We start from the raw sequence: 26,958 nt of genomic DNA, 5'->3' as shown, positions 1-26,958 counted from the left end.
TTGAACTTGGGAATCTGTATAAAATTTAGAATGAAACCCTTTATTTAATCCACGCTCTCATTCCATCAGCGATGATTGAGTAGAATTTGTAAGTAATTCACAAGTGTATTTTGAGCAAGGACCCATGGCGTAGTGTATAAAGTATTTGGTAAAATTTAGCTGTAAATTGTAACTTGCAAATTATTTAGGACTTCTACTCAGTCATGGCTGAGGAAGCAAGCGCATTCTGCCCCTATAGATAAAATAAAAGGTTCTATTCAAAATTTTGTGTTGATTTTTCTATTCAAAATTTTGTGTTGATTTTTCTATTCAAAATTTTGTGCTGATTCCTGAGTTTGATAAGATACACCTGAAGAAGGTGAAAGGTTACACTGACCAAAATGTGAAAATAACACTCAAGATGAGAACAGTTGTCCAAATGATATTAATATCATTTGTTTATTTTTAATTAAAATTAATTTTCTCACAAAGTTATAAATCAGTTTATTTTTAATTTCAAGTCAATGGCTGTTGATCATGAGACGTTAAAACATCAAGTAATGAATTTATTAAGTGAAGTTAAAGAAGTTCAAGATGAAAGAAGATCTACTGAAGGAATGTTGGCAAATAAAACAACTCGGTGAGTCTGCATTTCAAACAAATGCTGGTGCTCTCATAATAGAACGCAGCCAAATTGCTGCCATGAAAACGTTTTTTTTTAAATTCCATTTTCACCCCAAACCAGGCACAGTGCCACTTTGATGTAGGGGGCTAGTATCGGGGGCATAAGTTGCAGGAATACTATAAGGTCAGTGCAAAAATAAGATAAACTTCCTTTCCCTTTACAAAACTCAGTTATGTTTTGCAAAGCCAAAAAGAAAACAACAATTTTTCTAAACAAATATTTGAAGATGTAAAGGAATTGAGGGAGAAAATTTGTTTTTTTCCAAAATTATCCGGTTCAGCATTAAATAACCCAAAAAGGGTTGATATGCCGTAAAACAAAATAACTGGCCTGTGTACTCTTTGAAGATCCTTTTCTCCACTCTTTATACAGAGTGATCAGATTTTAAAAAATTTAAAAAACAAAACTATTTGTTATTTTTTTTAAAATTGGTTCCTTTTGGACTTTGAAAAAATTTGATTTTATTAATCTGAAAAATATCAAAATAAAATAACTTTTAATAAAGAAACGGAAATCAATCTAAAAGCTTATCAAAAGAGCAAACAATTAATCTCCTGAAAAAAAGAAAAATCATGTGACCTAACAATTTTTGGGCAGCAATCTGGTACTGCACTAACACCATAGCAGCCAAATGTTTTCCACACATTTCAAAACAATGAGGATAAATGTTTTATTGTTAATTGTGATTATTTGAAAAAAGAATTTTACAAAGAATGTTCATATCTTATTTTTGTTGACGACTAAAAGAAATCTATGAGCATATCGCCTGTAAGATCTGATAAAATTGTGACACTTCTGATGCAGCACTTGTTCCCAGTTAAATTCATACCATGAAACAAGCGCATTTGAAAGAGTTGTTAATGAATTGGCAATGCCAAAATACAATTCAATTCTCCCATTCTAGTTTTTTATAACTGCCATACTGAAACACAACTTTAATTAAATACAAGAGAAAAAAAATGGGCGCTTCTATATTTATAATAACGAAACAATATACAAATCGTACCTACATAATTACCAGGTCTCAAATAGTAACATATTAAAAAATTATGAAAAACGATAAGGTAGAAAAATAATTGTTAATCTATATATTAATACAATAGCAGGTGTGTTATTTTGTGCCACGCTTGCATTCGGGTCGTTTAATTGTTATGTACTTCCATTTCTTGTTATAAATAATTTTACCAAGCATTCTTCATAAGTTTTGGTTTCGGTTATGAATGAATGAACTCAAGTTATATATATATTTTCATGCATTTTTTGGTTTCGGTTATGAATGAATGAACTCAAGTTATATATATATTTTCATGCATTTTTTGGTTTCGGTTATGAATGAATGAACTCAAGTTATATATATATTTTCATGCATTTTTTGGTTTCGGTTATGAATGAATGAACTCAAGTTATATATTTTCATGCATTTTTTGGTTTCGGTTATGAATGAATGAACTCAAGTTATATATATATTTTCATGCATTTTTTGGTTTCGGTTATGAATGAATGAACTCAAGTTATATATATATTTTCATGCATTTTTTGGTTTCGGTTATGAATGAATGAACTCAAGTTATATATATATTTTCATGCATTTTTTGGTTTCGGTTATGAATGAATGAACTCAAGTTATATATATATTTTCATGCATTTTTTGGTTTCGGTTATGAATGAATGAACTCAAGTTATATATATATTTTCATGCATTTTTTGGTTTCGATTCAAGCTTATGTACCTAAGTCATATGGATATATTTTTTTATTTTTGAAATTGTAACTTTATAATATATAAAAATCGATGGCACATTAACTGTATAATAATATATATGAAACCTGCAAGAATTAAAATATCATATTTAAGTGTACTTTACGACCGGGCTTTGCCGGGTGTTCGTACTAGCTTAGATAAATACATTTGCAGTTTTAACAAAAAAGTTACAATAATATCAGAGCGTCTCCATTTACACTGAACATCTAGAGAATGCCAACATCAATATATTACATATGAATGAGTCTCCTGTGGAATTTCCACAGGTCCCGTTAGTGAAAAAAGAAATTTGTGAAATGAAGCAAAATCACTGATGATTACTGAAAAAAAAAAGATAAAGTTGACAGGGGAGATGATTAAGTTCTGTTGCTGACATCATGTAATGAACACAATTCAGAATATCCTACAAATTTTATTCCTCAATCTAAACTTCATCGAAAACTTTTTTGATTAATAATTATTTTTCTACCTAATCATTTTCCGGAATTTTTTAATATGTTACTATTTGCGACATAAAAATTATGTAGGTACCATTTATTTTATGTGAAATTCAATGTTTTTTCGTTATAGTATAGAACCACCAAAAAATGCAATTTCACAGACCAAGGGAGATCACTCTTGTTGTCATTTCACATTGTTCTCTGCTTATTCTATTTATCACAAAACCAGCAAAAACTGAATGATACGTGTGACTCTGTTTTGTTTTTAGTTAATTGCAACTGTAGAATTTCATCCATGCTTATAATGTTTTTCTCCTAACATTCACTGGTGCTACCAGATCAGGTTATCTGAAGATACTGGCTTCCTAACCTAAAATGCATCAAATATTGATATTGTTTTTTCCTTTCCCTTTGCAAAACTCAGTCATGTTCTGTAAAGTAAAAAAAAAAAACAACAAAAATTTTCCTCTACAAAGCAATCAAACAAAAACAAACACCAGGAATAAGTGTTTAAAATATATTATTAATATTTAAAGATATGAAGAATTTGAAGCATAAAAACTTTTACCAAAATGACTGGATTCAGCATTAAATAATCCAAAAAGGGTTGATATGCCGTAAAACAAAAACAACCAAACAACATGAATAAATATTTGAAGATATAAAAAATTTGAAACATAAAATCTTTTTTTCACAAATTACCAGATTATGCATTAAATGGCCCGAAAATGGTTTATATATGCTTTAAAACAAAACATGCAAACACTATAAATATATAGTTGAAGATATAAAGAACTTGAAACATGAAACAGTTTTTTTCAAAAATTACCAAAAAGGTTTTACCAAAAAAGGGGTTATGTGCCATAAAACAAAACGACGAAACTCTTCACATTCAAATGTTGCTAAACACTGATGAATCTGAATAAAAAAAAAATAATAAAAAAAAAACAATAATCTTAATTGTGATGTGATATTCTGTCTATAAAGATCATAAACTGGTAAACCCTCTTCTACTAAAAATATTTGTACATTATATTAAGGCAGATGAAATGCTTTTTAGCCTTGGTGGGCAATCACCTAGATGTGGTGTCTTGATAAAAACACTCATGTCCATCATACTGGGTTGACATCAGAAAGGAAATCCAGCCCATAAAAATCATGTTCCAGTTAACCTGACCAATGTTTGGAAGTCAATTTCTAAAAGCCGTCCAACGCATTCTAGCATGTAAAATGAGTGTAAAACCGAATATGATGATAACCCATTGCGTGTTTCTCTTATTCAGATTTCTCAGTGCTTCTACACTATTGGGACAAGCTTTTGTAGTCGATAAATGGAATTTTCGGATAAAAAACAATGGTTCCAACTGATTTTTTTATCAATTTTAATAAGTTACAGTAGTAGCTTCCAAATTATGCAGTCGAAATTACCTGAATATTACTGAATTATCAAAAAAAAAAAAAACTTTAATTGTGGTAGCAGGTTAAAAATTGCTGCCATCTTGTTTAAATCGAAATGGAAAATTACATCCCTTTTGAACTCTCCTGTGTCTTACGTAAATATGATCGTTTTCATCAAATTCTATTTTTATTTTCTGTAATAAATAATTTTCTACCTTATCGATTTTTGTAATTTTTGGATATAGTCATCTTAAAAATACGAGGAATACGTAGATACCATTGTTTTCATGTGAAATTCAGTATTACGATTTCTGAAATTTTGTCCTAATAGTGTAGAAATGCCAATCTTTCTTTGTATGGTTTGTGGTTTACTTCAGACACGATTAAAGAAACAAAATCTATTACTTTAAGTTTTACTATGTATGCGCAGATGTGTGTATAAAGTCAGCAGTGAAGTTTATATTTGGAAATAGAATTGTTTCACTACTTGTGTACCAGAGCACATATAAGCGCATGTGAAAATAACAAATTAGCAAAAAAAAAAAAAATTAGTGAAAATAACAAATTAGCAAAAAAAAAAAAAAAAATTAGTGAAAATAACAAATTAGGAAGTGTGTGCAGGCTTTCGCCACAAGAAAAAGAAAAACAGGACACCATGTGGTTGAAGGCGAGAAGAAAAGTCCACGCTGGAGAAAATTGATATGTAAAGTGAAAGGTGAGAAATGGCTGTCTAATGCCAGCGTAAAGAAGAGAAAAAAGAAAAACACATGTCGGATTAGATGGATGTGTGGCCTCATGGAATTAGAGAGAGACTTTTAAGCTGGTATTGAGATGGCAGGGTTTTGTTAATCTCATGGCAGATGAAATGAACAGTAAAAAGAAACAAGAAACCGGCATCGTTTGGAAAGTAATTGTAATAAATGCCTTTTGCTAAAACAGAAAAAAAATCTGAGTTGGATTTATTCATTTTTGTTTGTTCGTTCCTTTGTGACGTACCTACATCATGTTATACTCGGTCTCTTGGGTGATGCATTTTATTCTGAATATTATCTTTTTAAGATTTGGATATTCCACTTCCTGCTAGAACATCTACACATGTGAATCTTAAGTATATATAAGCAATCCTTCAAGAAAAGTTCAAAAGCCATTGCGGAAAACTTTGTTATTGTTTCTGAGGACCTTCGACTGTAAACCTTTTTCATAAAACGTGGATTCTAACTGACTTGCAACATTTGATGAATTCTGGTGGATTAGGAATCGTGACAACAAAAAATGAGTTTTTCTATACAGAATTCTTCACTGTTCCTCCCCGCTATTAAATAAAAACAAGATTTGGTTTACTGCATATATGAAATTTACACTTATGTTGGATTCAATGCGGACCTTGAATTCTGATGTGAGCACAACCTTTGAAACAAAACGGCACACTCACCTTATAAAATAGATGATACACTACATTCCTGAATTCACACTGTATCAATAGATTTCCATGATTTGACTGAAGCTTGATTCATCTATGGAAATAGCAAATATATGTTTAATTAAGTTTTTATCATGTCACCTCTGTGAAAAAAAACTTTTTCCCAAATTACTATATTCAGCATTAAATAACCCAAAATGTTTGATATCTCGTACAAAACAATAACCAAACTCCTCACATTCAGATATCACTAAATATTGCTGAATATGAATAAAAAAAACCCAATGATCTTGATTATGATGAGATATTCTGTCTATGAACGATTGCAAACTAATAATCCCAGTAATCTCTCTTGCACTAAAAATAATTGTACACTCATTAAGGCACGTCATCTTATTAAACAAGTTTTAATCTGATGTGATGTAGCAGAAGTGAAAGGCAGGAGAATCTGTCTACTGCTTTTCAGCAAGGCTGTTCCTCCATGTCATTAAATAAAAACAAGATTTGATGTACTGCATTTGTGAAAGTGAGAGGCCAATGCAAATGCACAAATGCTTGATAAGAAAGAAAGAGTGTCCGACTGTTGGATTACAGAGACAATTATGCAAATTATTTATTTCCAGATTGAGCATATAAATACACAATTTATTTTTTTGATTTTTTTTTTGTTAACTCTTCATATAACAAAAATAAACATCCTACATTTTCGTTTTACTCTGTCTGGCAACTACACATGTGCTGGAACTCTTGCTTTAGATCAATGTTCGGTTGGCATTTATCTTAGCAGAATTAGTTGCAGTGTCATAATTACTTGTTTTAATTAATAATTCATTGATCGAATAAAGCCATTAATTAAATTTAACCCAAATCCTAACTCCAACCCTAACCCAAATCCTTTTATTTCTTTTTTGAAAACGTTTGATAAAAACAAAATTAAAAAGATTTCGAAGCAGTTAAAATAATCTTGAAATGATTTTTGATTAAAGCTTGAGATAAAAAATTTCTAGCATCATTTTATGCTATCGAACATTTATTTTCTAAAATCTATCTTCATATATTAAAGTGAAAGTTTACCTTTTTTAAAAAAATGTAACTTTTCTTTTTTTTCTTAGATGTCGACAACTTGAAGAAACAAATATACGTTTACAGATGGAAATGGACAGACAACGTAAGCAGGATGCAGAGTTGATTCAAACTCTACAGTATAGTATTCAAAATTACGAAAGCAAATTATCAACAGAGATGGAACAGACACAGATCAGACAGTATGTTTTGATTTATTTTTTCCCAAAAGTTTATGTATTTTAAAAATTTCGTTTCTGAACTTGTTGTTTTTTTTTTTTTACTTATCAGTCACCATTTATTGAGGCTAAAACCCATTTGAAACTGATTTTAACAGATCAGGCTGTTTGGAGATATTGGCTTTCTGACTGAAATGCACCAAACATTGATGCTATTTTAATTTTTTCCCCCCTTTTCAAACTCAGTCATGTTCTGCAAAGCCAAAAACAAAAACAACAATTTTTCTTTACAAAACCAAATTGAACAGGATGAATAAAGAACTTTAATCATAAAATTTTTATCAAAATGATTGAATGTGAAATGGGTTGATATACTGTAAAGCAAAACAAACAAACCAAACTCCATGAATAAATATTTGGCGTTATAAACAACTTGAATCGTGAAAACTTCTTTTCCGAAATTACTGAATTTGGTATTAAATAACCTGAAAAGTGTTGATATGCCACAAAACAAATCAAACACCATGTAAAAGGTAAAAATAGAAACAATTTAATTTGGTGAACTGCAAATTATTGATAAAGAAGAATGATGTACACTACTTGTTGATTTGTGCAGAAATCTTGTTAATCACTAAAAAATGAAAGCAGTAATTAAATATAAGGTTTGACTGTGATTAACAAAGTATGAAATTTAAGACTTGAATCGGATTTATTTTGCTTAACATTTTTTTTTGCTTAACATTTTTTTTTGCTTAACATTTATTTTGCTTAACATTTATTTTGCTTAACATTTATTTTTGCTTAACATTTATTTTGCTTAACATTTATTTTGCTTAACATTTTTTGGCTTAATATTTATTTTTGCTTAACATTTTTTTGCTTAATATTTATTTTTGCTTAACATTTTTTTGCTTAACATTTTTTTGCTTAATAATATTTTTGCTTAATAATATTTTTGCTTAACATTTTTTACTTAATATTTTTTGCTTAACATTTATTTTTTTTCTTAACACTTTTTTGTGTAATATTTGTTTTGCTTAACATTATTTTTGCTTAACATTTATTTTTACTTACATTTATTTTTTGCTTAACCTTTTTTTTGCTTCTCATTGTTTTTGCTTAACATTTTTTTGCTTAGCATTTTTTTGCTTAACATTTCGTTTTTGCTTAACATTTCGTTTTTGCTTAACCTTTTTTAGCTTAAAATTTATTTTTTTTTGCTTAACATTTCTTTGCTTAACATTTTTTTTGCTTAACATTTTTTTTGCTTAACATTTTTTTTGCTTAACATTTTTTTTTGCTTAAAATTTTTTTTTGCTTAACATTTTTTTTTGCTTAACATTTTTTTTTGCTTAACATTTTTTTTGCTTAACATTTTTTTTTTGCTTAACATTTTTTTTTTGCTTAATATTTTTTAGGCTGCATTTTTTTTTTCTGATTTTTTTTTTTATTACTGAACATTTTTAGCTTAACATTTTTTTTTGCTTAACATTTTTTTTGCTTAACATTTTTTTTTGCTTAACATTTTTTTTTGCTTAACATTTTTTTTTGCTTAACATTTTTTTTGCTTAACATTTTTTTTGCTTAACATTTTTTTTTTGCTTAACATTTTTTTTTTGCTTAACATTTTTTAGGCTGCATTTTTTTTTCTGATTTTTTTTTTTATTACTGAACATTTTTAGCTTAACATTTTTTTCTTGGTTAATACTTTTCTTTTGCTTAACATTAATGTTCAATTTTTCTAATCAAAATTGATCAAAATGTACATTTTAGTTCAAAACCTTAATTTTATAATTTTTTAGAAAATTAATACATTTTTTGCTTAACTTTTATGTTATTTTCACAATGTTTTGCCCAATGTCACCTCTGACCATCTTCAATTGCATTGTTTCAATTCTGGATCTTTATATCATAAATAATTTTGAATGGAACTCTTTATTTAATCCACAGGAGTAGATTATTCTTGTTCCATCAGTCATGATTTGATAGAAGTCTTATCTAATTTTTAAAATTTTTATATTCGGTAAGATGTACCTGTAGAAATATATGAACTCGCCTTGGCCTTTTGGTCAAGATCAAAGTGTAGTATCTGTTCTTCAGATGCTGCACTTCTATTTCTTGTTCTCTTTCGGTGGAGGAGAAATCCTACACGACTGAGACAATTTTTATTTTTGTACCTTTTCTCCACGTTAAAAAACGACCCTGGTGTCTAACTCTGTCCCGTGGGGAGGCATAGTAAATAGGTACATCTACTAAAATGTGAGAATAACAATTAAGATAAGTTATAATTGTACAAATGATGCAAATTTTATTAATCTCAATCCTCATATTTTTTTTTTATTGAAATCTTTTTGTATTTTATATTTATTTGCAGACTGTTATCCTCATCTTCATAGTTGTTGTTTCACCACGTTTCGGCTAACTATTTCTCTGCCCATCTTCAGGTAGTTAATTGCGATGGGATAGAAATGATGAGTTTCTTAACTATTGTACAATGGAGTACTGTATTGATGAGATAGGAATACTGAGTCTTTTAACTGTGTTGATGATGGAAAACCAGATAAGAACAAAAACTTGGATTTATAAGACTAAAAAGTCCAATTTACAATTTCTAAGTATTTTTTAAGAGTATAAATCATTAAATTATCTTTAGTTCTGGTTCAGCTTCTTCCAAAGTTGGAAGTAGATAAGTACCAAAAAGATGAAAGTTCACTGACTGTATATATATTTAAAATATTTAATCATTAATATATGGTACTATTTATGCTTTGTAAAAGGTAAAATGATGTTTACAATTTCTAAATATTTTTTTTCAGAGAACAGAATAGAAAACTGCGAGAATCTTTTTCTCAATTAGTGGATGATTACAAGGAAATGTTGGAACTTAATCATCAACTTGAACACGAGGTAAGAAACATTTATTTATTTGCTTTGAACTTCTGACTCGTATAAAACAGTGCTGGATTTTGCTGTCACACATGACTTTCCTGCAACTACTTGATCCGCCTAGATTTTACTCATAACACAGATGCGTCCAAGAGGGTTCAGCTGGGGGCTTTTACTGGTTTCATTGTTGATGAGTGTTCTAATGGCATCAGATCATTGATTGATCACATGTTGCCTTGTAGTTGCATTCTGAATCTTTCAATTTCTTTGCTGACCTTTCTTCCTGTTTACATTGAGGAATTCTGAAATCTTATTTCATCTACTGGCACGAATTTCAAGGAGAATTTTTCCACAAATGTCGAGGTTCAAAATTGTTTGAAATCAATCATGCCATGAAACTAGAATGGAAATATAATCACTGTTTTCTGGAAAAAAAAAATGACAATGAAAGTAAAAAAATGCATAAAATGATCCGTTGAAAATTGTGACTAAATATCAACTGCAACATACAAGGTGACTTCATTAAGTTTCCACACTTTTTTGTATAGGCATTTTTTCATGATAAGGACGGTCGTGTGTCTATAGAGACAATAAGTGCACAGTTTGATGGCGGTGTGGGAACTGTACACACAATTATTCACAAGGAACTGAAGATGTGGAAGATTTGCACGAAGTTTGTCTCAAGGATGCTCCATCCTTGTCACTGACTATTTGACTAAGATGTGTATTAAGACAGTTCCTCACTCTCTTTATAGTCTAGACCTTCCTCTCTGTGATTTTTGGTTATTCCCTAAACTAAAGGAAAATTTTAGAGGTTGTTGTTATGACAATTGAAGAGATGAAAGAGGCTATGACATGGGTCATTGACGAGTATAAATAAAATTCATGACTTAATATAAAAAATGTTTTTCACATTTATGGACATCTGTGACCATTTAGGGTTGATTTTGTATTGATTTAAATAAAAACAAGATACCAAGGCCAGGATCACTAGAGCATTTGGGGACCGAAGTTGGAATTAATTGTAATAGTGTTTGCTAATAGGCTAGGAGGCCAAAGTTTAATCTTTGGTTGAGTCATACTACAAACTTTATACATAGTACTTGATACTACCTTGCTAAACATTGAGCATTATAAGTTGAGTAGTTCAGAGAAGGGAAAGATGCTCTTCCTACCTCTTTTGTTTTTTACTAGGGAGTCACCACTTATCAAACTGTTACTGTTAAATAAAAAATCTTTGGTTCAGGAAGTATTTCATGTTTGTGCATTAACTTTTTCAAGGTTTGCACAGGTTTTCAATATCCATTTCCAAGGACTATACCTTCTTCAGAAAAAATTCAAGTTTTCAAAACAAAATTTGAGGTTTGTTTTACAGTCCACAGCAATTCGAAAAAGTGCTAAGAAAATAAAATATAGAACAAATAAAAGTGACTTTGCAACATACATTTTTTGGTGTTTTGAAATAGGTTTAAATGATTTTTATTTTTTTTAATTTCCAACCAAGATGGTTGCTGTCTTGTCCATTTTGTTTTTGGCTCAGCCAGTCTAATTTTAAATTATTACAATTTTTTTTTTTTGGGGGGGGGGGAGATTCGCCATTAGAGAGTCTCATCTGCACAAGGAAAGTATTTTTAGAGGTGGGGGGAGGATAATTTTATTTATGGCGGCTGCCAGTACTCTTTCCCCCTTGTGTCCCACCCTACCAAAAAATTAAATTATAAATGAGAACAAAAATAGACAGAGATTTGAATCTTTATCATGAAACTATACGAAGTAGTATATGACTCTTGTATCTACAATAATACTATGGAATTTTAGAACAATGTATTTTGATTTTATTTTCAATATTTAAAAGTATTTTAATAGTATTTTTTATTAAGACTTAAAAAATGATTTTAAAGTATTTATTTAGATTTTATTTTTAATATTTCGACACACATTTTTACTGAATGTAAAAATACAATTTTCAAGAAATTTTCCATATTTTCAAAGATTTTTCAAGGTAATAATAGAAATAAGGCCTTTTTAAGGCAAAAGTTAAAATTCAAGGACTTTTCATGTCTGTATGAACCCTGCTTTTGAAATCACTTTTCACTACGTTAAAGTTTGATAAATGGAATTCTTTTATTTTTCTTCCAGTTAAAAAATAATTCCCATGAAAAACTGATGGGTAAAATCGATCACTTGACAGCCCAGTTAATTGCTGCTGAAGAATCATTAAGTCTCAAGAATCAGACACTCGAAAATTTGCAAGAAAAAATTAAAAAGTGCACAGCTGAAAATGATGATATACCATTACTACGCGCTCAGGTATATAGTTAAGATTGTTTTTTATTTATAAATAAAACTACTTGATCAATTTACGTGATTTTTTTGGTTTACAATAAAGTTTTTTTCATCACAAGCATGTACACCACAAAGGTTTTTTCCTTAATTTTGTTTTTTCTTGAGGGCAGAAGGGAAGGAGTTATAGATTTGCAGCTTTTTCTTTAAAATCATAAATCCAAATTGTAATTGAAAATATCAAGATTTATTCAATCTAATATTTAGAAAAAAAAAAAGTAAGAAAGAACAAAATCTTGACTATTAAAAATGATAAATATGAATTAAAAGTACAAATAGCTTTTGTTTGTAAAAAAAAAAAAAATGTGGGGTGTGTAAACAAACATTTAAATATTAGGAAAAGGTTTTCCGATATTTAAAAAAAATAGTGAAGAAACATCTTGGTGCATATTTAGAATTAAACTTAGTTAAACAATACAAACATAAAATAATATTTATGATGTACATATTTGTCACGGAATGAAGATGTCATATTCCAAAAATCATATAAATTTGTCAAGTAGTTTTTTTTATTAATTAAAAGTATCAAATTTGAAGAGGAAGCCGAGAGCAGCCATATTATGTTTTAAATATTATAGGTTTTAAATATTGTTTTAAATTTTGCTAAAATTCTAGGACGTCAATTCAATTTCAGATTTTCTTTGTATTCAAAATGATAAAAATTTTAAATCGCTAAAAATTGTAAAATTTGATTTTCTTTAAAAAAAAAACACTACTTGATTAATTTATGTGATTTTTGGAATATGCCGTCTCTCTTCCATGACGAGTATGTATACCATAAAGATTTTTTTGTATTAAAAAAAATAAAAAGTGTAATTATAAATAAGCACCAATCTTTTTTTTAGATATAACCTCCGTTTCCTTCAAAAATACAATTACATCTTCAGTTCATCAGTTTTAAAAAAAATTAAATTTAACAAGTGAGAATTATAAATAGCACATGAACAAAAATATGCTGTTAGACTTTATCACATGTGCAGGAAGCGTTAAAAAAACGAGAAAAGAATCATTATGAGGGCAAAGTTAAATAAAAGATAGTTTTTGATGTGGGGAAATTCAGCTTGGATAGTTTACGTCCAAGTTTTCTTTGATCATCCACTTTTATCCAACCTTCCATCTAAGGTTTCTGTGTTTTCTTATCTAAAAATCATTTCTCAGCATAGTCAAATTGGCTGATCGTTAGGAGCTCAGACTAGCTTTATATATTCAGCCTTACCAAACATTATCTAAGCTGATATGCCAGGTTTTGGAAATTTTGAATGTTCTCTTATTTAAACATTAATGATTGTGTGGGCCCATCGACCAATATATATATATATATATATCATCCACATACAGTACTGTTTCGCTGTTTCACAGCTCATCAGTGCGGCTAGACAGGCAACTACCTCAAGCCAGGATTGAAACCCGACCGCCTGTACGACAGTCAAGGCTCCTAACCTTTACACTAATCGGCGGCTGCTGATCGAGTCATGAATAAACAATGTTTTGACATCGTCCGAAATACCCAAGCTCGATTTGTTTACACAAAGAGCATCGCTTTTTACACTAATGGTAATTCGTGTATCGCTTCTCAATATGCTCAACTCAAGATGAGGAGCATTATAGTCATCTACATACAGTACTGTTTCACTGTTTCACAGCTCATCAGTGCAGCTAGACAGTTGGCTTATACGAGTTCTAAGTCTGCAGTATGTAAATTTAGTTAAAGCGATACTCTAGATTGTGACAAAAATTCAACTTGCCCCAGTCTAGACCCCCCCCCCCCAAAAAAAAGCCAGTTTATTATTTTTTCACAATAAACTTGAACAAATTTTTTTTTTTTTAAATTGTTGAATTTCAACGTAAAAGAGTAGGCAAACGAAATGAAAACAGAAAAAGTTATTAAAATGAAAACGTTTTCTATTTTTGAAAAGGAAAAATACAAACTAACTACGCAGCTATAGCAACAGTAAACTAACATCCGCCAGTCCACTAGCAACTTGTTTGATTCAAGCAAACAAGGTTTTAAAGCAATTGCTGCAACATTAAAATCTATCAAATATTTGCATATTATACATAAAAAATTTTTTTTTTTTTTTTTTTACACAGGCATCACCACATTATCAAGGCCAAGAGGCCACTCAAGGATAAGGGTTAAAGAGTGTACAGTAGAAATTGGACAATATAGTAATCATTAGTAATGAAAATTCATAAAATTTGATAACTTCTATGGAACGGCTCATCAAGAACTTATTTACGTTAGACTTGAACACAGCCATATTGTAGTCAGCTGGAAAACGGAAGACAATTCCACAGGCATGCAGTTCTAAGAAAGAAGCTTTGTTCATAGAATCTACGTTTAGGTTTAGGCACAGATAAAGAGTGGGCGGAATTATTGATAGTGTTTTCAGCTAGATGAGTGTTTCTTGTGAAAGTTAGGCGAGAGGGGACCATAGACTGAAGCTCAGTCGAACACTTTCCATGAAAATAACGATACATCAGAGACAAACTCACAACATCTCTTCTGTGAGATAGAGGTTGCAAGGAAGAGAAAAGGACATCTCCTACGAGGCTACGAAGTCTATTCTGAAACTTTTATCTATATGATACTTATTGATGTACGTCATTAATTATCAATTTCGAAATATTCTTAGTTAAGTCTAGTGGTACTAAAAAGGCAACTCCCATGATACTGAAACTGGCAATTTGGGTTTAAATAATTTGTGAAATCTCAGGAATATCCAATCAAATCTAAACCTGTTGATTCTAATCGGGATGAAAGATATGAAATTTAAAAAAAAAAAAGAAAAAAAAAAGGTTTTTCTTATTCATTTATTTATTGCGAACTATTATCCTCATCTTTCTTAGTTGTTGTTTCACAATGTTTCGGCCAACTATTCCTCTGGCCTTCATCAGGTGGTAACCATTGCAGTTACCACCTGTTGAAGGCCAGAGGAATAGTTGGCCGAAACATCATGAAACAAGAACTAAAAGATGAGGATAATAGTTCGCAATAAATAAATGAATAAATAATACTTATCTCAATAAACATTTCAATTGATTAAATAATATTTCTTTCTTTTTTTTTTGTCAATTTTTAGTCAATTTTCATTTTTAACTTAGAGTATAAAAATATTTTACATTGAAAGACACATAAAATTAACATGATTGGAATGCTAATTTTCTTTTCTTTCCATCCATATGATTGTTTTAAAATTTGGCCCACAAATAAGACGTGGCTTGTTTAAGCACATTAGGTGTGAAATTTTACTGATCTCCAATGAGAAGCTTTTAATGTTACCGTAATTTCTAACATTTTTCCTCACTTTAACCATGCAGCAAAACAAAATTTAATTTTTTGTTGGATTTTTTTTATACATATGACTTGATTTTAATTATTATTATTTTTTTTTAATTAGGCTGATATTTACAAAAGTGACTTTGATGCTGAAAGAGCAGCACATGAAAAAGAACATCAAGAAAACAAAAAATTAAAGGAAGACCTTCAAAATATTGAGCTTCAAAATCGTGAACTTTTGGATCAGTTAGAAGCATTATCCCGTGAACAGTTATCTGAAATGCGACAACGAGTCTATCCCCGATACCCAACTGGAACCTACAATAGAAATCCCTTTCAAGGTGGTTCTTATGAACCTGACCCAAGAGTACCCTCATCAGGATATTATATGCTTCCACAATCTGTACAAGTAAGTATTTTCAGACTTTGAATGATTATTAAAAATATTTGCCACTTCTTTAATACTAAGACTTAAAATGGTTTATTCCCCTCTCTCTTATAAAAATAAGGAGATCAAACTTTTATAAGGATTGATGATTATTAGGAATTTTTTATGGATATCGCTCCAGACAAGGCATGAAGCCACTTGATATAAAGAGCTAACAAGAATAAATTGCAAAGATAGAAGATGCCTATTGATCTTAGTCTTAAAAGACTGATAATATAGGTAGGAGAAAAACAGTCAGCGGAAAGAAAATTCTCCAAGCTTGCAGTTCTTAGAAAAAAGCTACTGGAATAGGAAGCTGTATTACAATGAGGTATTAAAACAATGAATTGATGGAGACCACTAGACCAACATGTCAAACGAGCTGAAACAAAAGAAGCCTCAAATAGGACAGAGATTTTCAGTTCAAATATGACAACAATACTCCATGGAGTACAAACAATTTTGATTCAAGAAATGTTTAATCATCATCATCATCAATTTTATCATTTCATTTCTTTTGGTCAGAGGTCTGATGGTTTCTGGCAGTTTGCAATTTCAGTCTCAGTTTGGTGAACTTGATAAATTCCATTCTGAGATTTTTGTTGATGTTTTTTTTTTTTGTTTACTAAGGAGTCACCACTTATCAGGGCTTGGAGGCCACTCAAGGATAATGGTTAATGAGTGTACCGTAGTCAGTGGGACAATATCACAATAATCGTTAGTAATGGAAATTTGGTAAATTGGATTACTTAAGGGGATGGCTCATCAAGAACTTGTTTACATTGGACTTGAAGACGATCATATTGTAGTCAGCTGGAAAGCAGGCAAACGGAAGAGAGTTCCACAGGCATGCAGTTCTAAGAAAGAAGCTTTGTTCATGGTATCTACGTTTAGATTTAGGCACAGATAAAGAGTGGGAAAAATTATTGATCGTGGTTTTAGCTAGATGAGTGTTTTTCTTAAAAGTTTAGCTCCAATCTATTGTCCAATAGATTGGAGCTCAAATGATCACTTTCCATGAAAATAACAATAAAACAGAGGCAGGCTCGCAACATCTGTTTACATTAAAGTTTTCTTCGGTCATTCCAGACTTCCGTGTGTCAGTGCATTTTCTTATAAAAAAATCGCTTCTCAATATGTAACCGTCTGTTCGTCAGGTATATTTGGTCTTACCAAACCTTATTAGAGCTGATATGCCAGGTCTTGTCAATTTTTAATGTTCTCTTATTTAAATGTTAGGGAAGATGTGGACTCCTCTACTTTGATATATAATTTGAAGTATTGAAATGAATTAGATTACAGGTTGGTTAATCTAGTAGTTTCTAGTCTTATAGGATACTAGAAGGAAATATTCATATAAGACAATCCCAGCCAAATAAAATTGCTCAATATACAAGATAGAGACAATAAAAATCATAGTTTATATGTTCAAATTTCATTTAAAAGAATCAATGTTCAAATAAAATTTAAAATTTATTGCTTGAATCAAACAATACCGTTTTTAATCCATGGATTTTCAATGTAAGTACATCTCCTCAGAGGAAAAATGCATATATATAATGAGAATAATGGCAATAGTATTCTGACGAGATAGATGAAAAAGGAACAAACCAAGTTATATGTCCATCAACGTTTCGTTTTTATTGTAAGACTTCTTTTGGATGAATAAATTTAAGAAACTAAAATACCAGTACAATATTTGAAAATATATTTGTTGTGGAAAGCATGACTTTGTTCTATTTCAGAATGAAAAGAGTTGGTGGAAATTAAAAAAAAAGTTATAGCGTTTTGAAGAGAGTAAGTTTTTTTTTTAACATCAAATAGCCGTTAATATATTCAAGAAAAAATATGATGTCATTTATATTCTTTTGTTGCATTGCGGTTTATTTAAGATAAATTCAACTATCTTTCATCCAGAAGAAGTCTTACAATAAAGACGAAACGTTGATGGACATATAACTTGGTTTGTTCCTTTTTCATCTCTCCCCCTCTCTTTTATATATATAAGTCTGCAATATGTGGATTTAGTTACAATCCCAACTTATTTTAAAGTGTTTATTTAGTTTGAAACACAAGTAGTGCCAAGTCTTAAGTTAGAACAAGAAAGAAATGGCTGACATCAGATGGTCATCTGGGGAGTCTCAATAATCACTCAAAAATCGAAAATTAAACAAAAAGCTAGTACAACATATTTTCACACAATTAATGACATTTATTGGGTTGGTTTCTATCAGTATTTTGCTTAATTTTCAAATGACTATAGAGTACACCCCAGATGATTGTCTAATGCCAGCCATTTTTTTTTCTTATTTTAATTGAAAACTTGGCATTACCTGTGTTTCGAATTAAATAAATGCTTTAAAATAACTCCAAACACAAAATCTTATTCAAGTAGGTAGAAGAATAACTTATCTTGCCTTTATTAACATTTTTCATTTTGTTGTGTATATTGAAAAAATGCCCCAAAACTTTTTAAGGACCTATTATGATTGACCCCAGATTTATAGTGGTAAACTTGAATGCAGAGTTGTGCGGCAAGATATTTGTTAAGATTACATTTAAGTTTCTGCATGGTTGGGGAATTGGTGGTTGGTAAGTTTTCTTATAATTGTTAAAGGAAAAGAGATTTGTCTTGGTAGAATGAAATTGTAACCATCCATTTATGGTCCCATTCCATTATGGACTGAAGGTCATTTTTCAGGCATTGCGTTTCGTTTACCTTCCTATTGAGAATAGAGCATGGTGTCATCAGCAAATATACTCATTTTGGATGTGATTCTATCAGGATGGCTGTTTATGAAAATCAGGAATAACAAACGTACAAGAATCAAACCCTTATTAATGTGATGTTGTTTAGATGTTCATCCATTGTATTAAAATATTAAATACTCATCTGGTAGTACTGTATGAGTTAATTTTTACTTTTGCTAGATTTTTTTCAAACTTTTTTATATAATAAGTGCTATCACCTTAGCTTTGCCTGCCTTATTTAGTGTAGCTATATGTGTTCAGAGATAACCTTTAAAGTATCTGCAGTAGTACAGGATTGTCTAAATCCACACTGTTGCTCAGCAAGAAGTTTAGCACTAGATTGATTACTAATTCAAAGGAGACTTATGGGGCGATAATGTTGCAGGTCAGTTTTGTCGTAAAAGTTCTGGAAAACCAGTACCACAGAGGCAATTTTCCAGCTATCAGGGAAGCAAGATTTGACATGTTATAAAGTTTAGAGTGGATGGGGGCCAACTCAGCAAAGCATTTCTTTTATTACTATAGCAAAGATACAATCAGATCAACAAATTTTGGAGGCGTCACAAGTCTTTTCTGATAATCAATACATGGGAAGGGTTGAAATTGCATAGTGGTTACTGTTATCAAAGAACTTCAGATCCTTGCGTCGAATTTGGAAAAATCAGAATTAAAAATTCTGCTAAGGTTGTGACCATGATCAAACTTTTAAAGGTCGATGCTGTCTAAGATACAGGACCAAGTAGTGAACAGAACCCAAAACTATCACCAAAAGTATAACGTTCACCATTTCCATGACTTTGACTTAAAACTGATTTGATTTGGGGATATTTAAGTTAAACTATAACCAATATTTGGACCACGTTTAATAACGATTGGTCAAATGAGATGGATGCAAGGTTTTACACAAATCAAGACATTTGACCAAAAATATTACTTTCTTGGAGGAGGTAATTTTTTTAGAAGCCTTTTCTTTTTATTAATTACAATATTTCTAAGCAGATAAATGTGAAAGTTTGTTTTCATTTCTATATTACTATCAAAATGAGTTACTGTTATTTCAATCAATAATACAAGTTAATATTTTAAAATACTCTAGAGTATAGAAAAAATATTCAAAGACAGCTATTTGAATACCTAAATTGCATAACTATTCTTTTTGTTAAAAAGGGGAATAATTTTAAATAAAGTAAGAGTTATCGTGCCTTACTTTCGTGCTGGATCAAATTCAAAGTATAGATTTCACTTAAGATCAGATAAATGCAAATTCTTCCAAATTTCTGTGAAATACCTTGGATTCATATTTAATAAAAAACCAGATCCAGACAGTATTCAGGTAATACAGCACATATAGCAGCTCCAAAGGATGTTGCAACACTATGATCCTTTCTGGGTCTTGTAAGTCATTATGGATCCTTTTTACTCGAATTACACAAGTTACGGGAGCCCCTGAATAATCTTTTACAAAAATATACCAAATGGAACTGGTCAAGCACATGCAAAGAATCATTTGAGACAATTAAAACACTTCTTAGTTCTGATCTATTGCTGACACTCTACAATCCATCATTAGACATTACTGTTGTGACGGATGCTTCAGATTATGGAGTCGGAGCAATATCACATATTTTTACTGATGGAAGCGAAAATGCCATTGCACACATATCAAAGTCGTTAACACCTACTGAACAAAAGTATAGCCAAATTGAGAAAGAACCCCTAGCAATTATCTGCATAATAAAAAAATTTCACAAAATGATACATGGCTGTCATTTTACTCTTATCACAGACCACAAATCCTTAATAAGTATTTTTGGTTTTAGGAAAGGAATTCCAGTTTATACAGCAAACCGTTTACAAAGATGAGCAACTATGCTTTTAGATTACGACTTTTCTATAAAGTACAAACCAGGCCACAAAATTGCTAGGCAGATGCGTTATCCAGACTCATCTCTTCCCATCAAAAACTAGTGGAAGACACAGTCATTGCTGCTATATCTGTGGAACCTGAAGTTGTCTCTACGCTTGTTTCCACAGTGAAATCGCTACTTGTCACTTCAGAGATGATCCAGGAGGCTACAACTGCAGATCAATTATTACAGAAAGTTCGACATTTTCATCTCACAAGCTGGCCAAAAGCATGCACTGACCAGCAACTTCAACCATTTTTTCAGAGATCTTCTTTATCCATGATAAATGGGACGCTTCTTTTTGGAGAACGTGTTGTTGTCCCATCCACTATGGACATCAGGAAATGAATCGGATGAAAGCCTTGGCACATGGCTATGAGTATTGGCCACACGGACAGGCAGTTAGAGGAACTTGTAAAAAGTTGTGCCAAATGTCAATTTGTTGCGAAGTCTCCTTGAAAAACATTACATGCCTCAGAAATGCCTTGGTTATGTTGGTTTTGACTACACATGGACTTTGCAGGACCAGTTAATGAACAACATTACTTGATATTGGTTGATGCTTACAGTAAATGGCCAGAAGTCTTTCAGATGAACCATACTACATCAAATGAAACTAAAGAAACTACAAGAAATTTTCAGCAGATTGGGCATTCTTGAAATCTTAATTTTTGATAATGGTACTGCATTTACCTCAGCAGAATTTTCTAACTTCTGTAAACAAAACAGTATTCAGCATCTCAGATCTCCACCTTTCCATCCACCATCAAATAGCTGAGCTGAATGTTTTGCCGACATGTTTAAGAGAGTTAAAAGAGGAAGGAACTACTCGAGAGATCATAGAAAAATTTCTAAGTAGCTACCCCAAATCCAAATTGGCCAAATGGAAAGTCTCCTGTTGAAGCACTCATGAACAGAAAAATATATTTATCAATGGATGATATTCATTCATTATTAAATAATCTTCCTAAGAGAAACAGGACAATCGCCATCATGGGGCAAGGTCACGTAAATTTCTTCCATGACAACCTGTATTAGCAAATGACTACTGCAATGGTAAAGAAAAATGGGCACAAGGTCACATAATACGCCATTCTGGTAATGTAATCTATGATGTGGATGTACAATCATCTATTTGGGTCAGACATGCATATCAACTTCATCATTCATATCTTCCAAATAGACAATCAAATAACACGATCATTCCATTAAATATTTTACTGGACACATTTGAATTACATCAAAATGTTTAAGCAACATGTAGTAAACAAAGCATGTCTGAGAAGAAAGTTTTAACCCGAAGGATGCAACGAAAGTGCAAACCAACTTCAACTCTACAAATAGACCTACATCAAACATTCTACAAACATCATATGTCAAAAGGGAGGTGTTATAGCGATAAAAGATGGAATAACTCTAAATAAAAAAGTAAGAGTTATCACCCTTTATAGATCCTGAAAAAGACTAAAGAGTTCTAGATGGCAGACCTAAGCAAAATGGCGACTTCACCGGACACTAAATTCGTTCTGTAAATAATTCAAATGTTTCTGCTGCGAATAAATTGTGTTTAAAATACAATGAGCTTGTCTGCTTGCTCTATGCTATCCAATGATCCTGACATCACAATTTCTCTGAAAACAACACTTTTTTAAACCGTTCATAATAAATTAATATTTGGTGTTATTTATTTGTAATTTTATTATTCTATATTTTACTTTGCATATTTGAGTTTCATTGATATTAACAGTAGTTAGTAAAAGTGGTTTTGTAAAAAATTAAAAATGAATAAACTCCTAAAAACGTTCCTTAAATTAAACTTGAACATTGCTCACAAGAATTCTTCTTAATGAGGCATAAGCAAGAAGAGAAAAGGAAGGGAGAGTGTGACTAACTGCCCCCCCCCCCCAACTTCACTTTAAAAAAAAAAATTAAACTCAATGACTTTTTCAATTCCATAGACAAAATGTTTCGTATTTATGTTTAAATGTTCCTTTCTGGAATTTCTGTGGACTGACGTGACTTTCAACAAGTTGCCATCCATTTCTAAATTGTAAATTTTAAGAAAGAGACCCCCCCACACACACACACACAATCGGTCAAGTGAATTGATTTCTTTTTTCAATTATAATCAAAATTTCTGCTTTTTGAGATTTCCAGTTTTTGCTCTGCACATAGGACAACAGTGACAAGCAAAGTCTGCTTCCTTCCTTTCAAATAACATGAAAGCACCCCCACCCATGTCAAGAATGGCTTTCTTGTTCCGCTTGACCATGTCTAATCCAGTCAAATGAACAACAGAAACAGGAAGTAAAAAAGAGCAGACAAACTTAACTTGATTGTCATGCTTTCTTTTAATTTCATTATAATCTTATTCAAAGGATAAATAAATGTGTATTAAAATTAAGAAAAATGTTTATTTATATGAATATATGCAAAAATTTCACTTGCGTTTACAAAAAAAAAAAAAAACTTATGAATTAAATATTTATTGCCTAAAATTTTCATTTCAAGTACTGAACTTTGCAAAGCCAGTATTTGATAAAAAATTTTTTTTTTGAGTGTTATTATTAAATTACTAATCGCCTTTAAAACTTTTCTATTTATTATTTTTGTTTTTGTTTTCAAATACTTGTAGACAAATAATGAAGCTACCCAACATGAAGAAGAAACAGAAGCCCTTAACTGTCCGCTTTGTGGTGGAAAATTCCCAGATCAAGATTCATTAAAATTACATGTAGCTGAACATTTGTGAGCAACTGTGATACCCCACAAAAAAAAACAAAAAAAAAAAAACAAATACACACACACACAATCGCTTCTTTTTGGACATATAAGTCTTTAATCATGACATTTTTTTTCTATAAATTAAAATGTTTAATATATTGTTTTTATTTCGTTTGAACTTGATAAGCAAATAAAAAATTGTAATACTTAATTTTTCTTATAAAATGTTGACTTGCATTCCACTTAATGTATAAATATATTTTCAAGTAACATTAAATAAATACCTTTTGTGGCTTTCATGTAATGTATATATATATATATATATATATAAGATTTAACAGAAAATGTATATAATTTGAGAAATTAAAGGAATTTTGGACATAATTTTTTTTAAAAAAAGTCTTTGCTTTTGTAGTTTGAAAACGTTTTAAAGTTTGAGTTTCTATTTACTTGCCAATACAAGACGGCGATGTTCGACACAATAGTCGTTTTTTTATATAGAGAAAAATCGACCTGCATAAAAAAAAAATTTTTTTCACTGATTCTACACTTTTTTTTATACTAACATGCAAGTGTAATGTCTGGGAACCAACATGCAATCTCAGTCGCAAAGTGGACAAAAAAACAGAAAAGAACTTCAATTCAATTTTTTTTTCTCTCTCCTACTTCTCTTGTTATTGCTGTGATATTTCTCACGTGATAGTCTTCAAGCATCATTCACACCTCCAAAGTGATCTTGAATGTTATTTTCATCTCTAACATGATCTCCTTTTTAAAGTCTTCATTTTTTCCTACCGGTGATGTAATTTTGCATGCATTTGCATACACGCTATGTTAAACAGGGATGCGAGAGCTAAACATTTTAGAAACGATTTGATAAAGATGAGATGTAGTTTGCGTGAAGCATTGTATGGGATAGGTATGTAGAAGAGATTTAGAAGGCTATCACAGTGTGAGGTATGGAATATAGTCAGTGTTGAAAAAAAACAAAACAAGTGACAATTTGCAAATCAATAAGTATACACATATGTCTATATATACATATATTTATTCAATTGTATTAAGTATAAATGTCTTGTAAAGGTCTATTGTATGTGACAATTTCCATTATATATTTCGGGATAATCCTTTTTTCAAATGGTGGATGTAATGGATCTATTCAAACCATGCTGGATGGAAGAGTTAAAACAAATTAAATGACTGTGTGGGGTACCGTAGCAAATATAAGGAGTGAGGGTGTATATGTATAGCGTGTTTTGAGTGATTAGCATTATTGTTGTTGTTAGATTTTTTTTTCTTCCATTTTTTTAAATATTTTTTTCTTTTTATAATTCATTGCTTTTGCATAATCTTTATTTTATTTTATATATTCTTTTTCTATTTTGTCTTTTTTTTCTGCTGTCTTCTATTTATTTATTTATTTTTTCCTTGCTTATTCAGTGAAATAACCTGGTCTATGTAGGTCAAGCGAGTGGCTCACTTGAATGGGTTAAGTGTTGAGAAAGAGGAAAAAGAAGAGAAGAGGAGAGTGGAGGATGGGGGGGGGTTCTTCATCACCTGTTGGGGTGTAAAGATGTGGATGTGGTTAGGAGAGGTAGAAAGATAGAAAACAAGAGGAGGATACGGGATTGACAATCAGTGTTGTGGATGCTAACATTTATTAATTCTTGGAAATTTGCTATTTTTATTTTTTATTGAAACTCTAAGGGATTATAAACGAAACTTTTTTTTTTTTCCTTCTTGTTCGATTGAGATTGTCCATATTTACCGATTAGAATTAACAGGTTAAAGATATGTGTATATATTAAATATTCGATGTCTTAAGAGTTATTTTATTTATTTATTTAATTTTAATTAGTTTATTTATCCTTTTTATCACAAGTGACCCGTTAATGGTTGTATTTATATGCCAGCTTGTCATGTTTGATTATTGACTAGGTTTGTTGACTTATTTATTTTTTTTATATATCTTTTCATGGGTTTATGTAGTTGCTGGTATATATAAGCTTATATCGATAATGGGGGTGTTTCTATAATCCGTTTGATGATGGTCTCAGTTATGATACATAGTTTTAGCTGTCCATACCGTTGTTGCTGTATGAACTTTGGTTTTATTAATTTTATTTATATATATATATATATATATATATATATATATATATATATATATATATATAACTACTTCATTTATTCACATAAATTTAATATACGAAAGTATAGATTTATGCGTAAACTTTAAGTATTTACTTCAAAAGTCCTCAATACGTAGGTAGAGCTAGTTAGTAATTTATAAAATATATATGGCGATTAAGCTACACTGAATATTCTGCGTTTCATCCAACACTTTTATAAAATAGATAAGCAAGAATATAACAAACTAATCACAGAAAACATTACAAAAAACTACAAAAAACTAGACACAAACGAATGTGACTACATAGATATAATAAATACTGAAAGTAAACAAATTACCGATAAACTAAAAATTAGCGATAAAGTTGGCAAATTGAAACCTAGAGAGTCATACATTCTGCTTAAAGACCACAAATGGGACTTTAATAATAATCCCAGCACCCGCCTGATAAACCCAACTAAACCAGAAATAGGTAGAATTAGCAAAACTATACTTTCTAGAGTAAACAAACAAATCAAACAAGACCTAGAACTAAACCAGTGGGCAAATACTACCGAAGCAATCACCTGGTTTAAAAATATAGAAAACAAAGATAAATGTACGTTCATACAGTTTGACATCATAGACTTTTATCCCTCGATATCCGAAGAACTTTTTAACATTGCCCTAGAATTTGCCGAGACATACACTGATATATCCTCAGAAGAAATCAACATCATTAAAAAATGTAGAAAATCAGTTCTAATAAATAACAATAACCAATGGATAAAAGCTAAAATGAAAAATTCATTCGATTTGGCGATGGGTGCCAGAGACTCTGCAGAGGCATCAGATCTTGTGGGATTATTCATTCTATATACCCTCACAAGCATATTCGATACTACGGATATCGGCCTATATAGAGATGACGGACTAGCTATAATAAAAAACTCCAACAAAGTCAAGGGAGAAAACTTTAAGAAAATCATACACAAAGAAATGAAAAAATTAGGCCTAAAAGCGGACGTATCAGCTAACATAAAAATAACAAACTTCCTGGACGTCACGTTAAACTTAGATAAAAACACATATGAACCATACTTAAAAGATAACGCTACTCCAATTTACGTAAACCCTAAGTCCAACCACCCACCATCAATTATAAAACATATTCCTAACTCGATCGTAAGTAGACTCAGTAATAACTCAAGCGATGAAAATGCATTTAACAGGTCATCCAATATTTACGAAACAGCCCTAAAAAATAGTGGATACAAAAATATCGATATCAAATATAAGCAACAAAACACCAACAACTATAATAAAATTAAAAATAGAAGAAAAAGAACTATAATTTGGTATACGGCCCAATACAATCAAATGTTAAAAACAAAACTTGGCAAGAAATTTCTAGATCTTATTGAAAAACACTTTCCCGCAACCAACCCCTTACACAAAATCTTCAATAAAAATACCTTGAAGTTATCTTACAGTTGTTGCGAAAATTTAGAGATGATAATTAAGGCACATAATAACAAAATACTAAATGAAAACAATGTAAGCAACAACAAAATAAACAATAAAAAAAGTAGACACCATGACA

The 26,958-nt window shown here is 30.5% G+C and overlaps 1 protein-coding gene across 2 annotated transcripts in view; it reads left to right on the top strand.

Moving 5' to 3' along the window:
• Positions 1-23,453, top strand: part of LOC145277616 (uncharacterized) — a 73,449-nt gene extending 49,996 nt beyond the window's left edge. For both annotated transcript variants that reach the window (XM_080129149.1, XM_080129148.1), the window contains exons 8-13: positions 501-619; positions 6,796-6,948; positions 9,741-9,831; positions 11,950-12,120; positions 15,555-15,842; positions 23,154-23,453. In XM_080129149.1, coding sequence (XP_079985275.1) covers positions 501-619; positions 6,796-6,948; positions 9,741-9,831; positions 11,950-12,120; positions 15,555-15,842; positions 23,154-23,270 — 939 coding nt within the window. In that variant the 3' untranslated portion in view covers positions 23,271-23,453. The remainder of the gene's footprint in view (positions 1-500; positions 620-6,795; positions 6,949-9,740; positions 9,832-11,949; positions 12,121-15,554; positions 15,843-23,153) is intronic.
• The last annotated feature ends 3,505 nt before the right edge of the window (positions 23,454-26,958 follow it).

This window comes from Euprymna scolopes, chromosome 6 (genome assembly GCF_053919585.1).
Source record: "Euprymna scolopes isolate OS-2025 chromosome 6, ASM5391958v1, whole genome shotgun sequence".
Classification (NCBI taxonomy): domain Eukaryota; kingdom Metazoa; phylum Mollusca; class Cephalopoda; order Sepiida; family Sepiolidae; genus Euprymna; species Euprymna scolopes.
The sequence above is the reverse complement of the archived record's forward strand: the minus strand, read 5'-3'. Positions and strand labels throughout refer to the sequence as shown.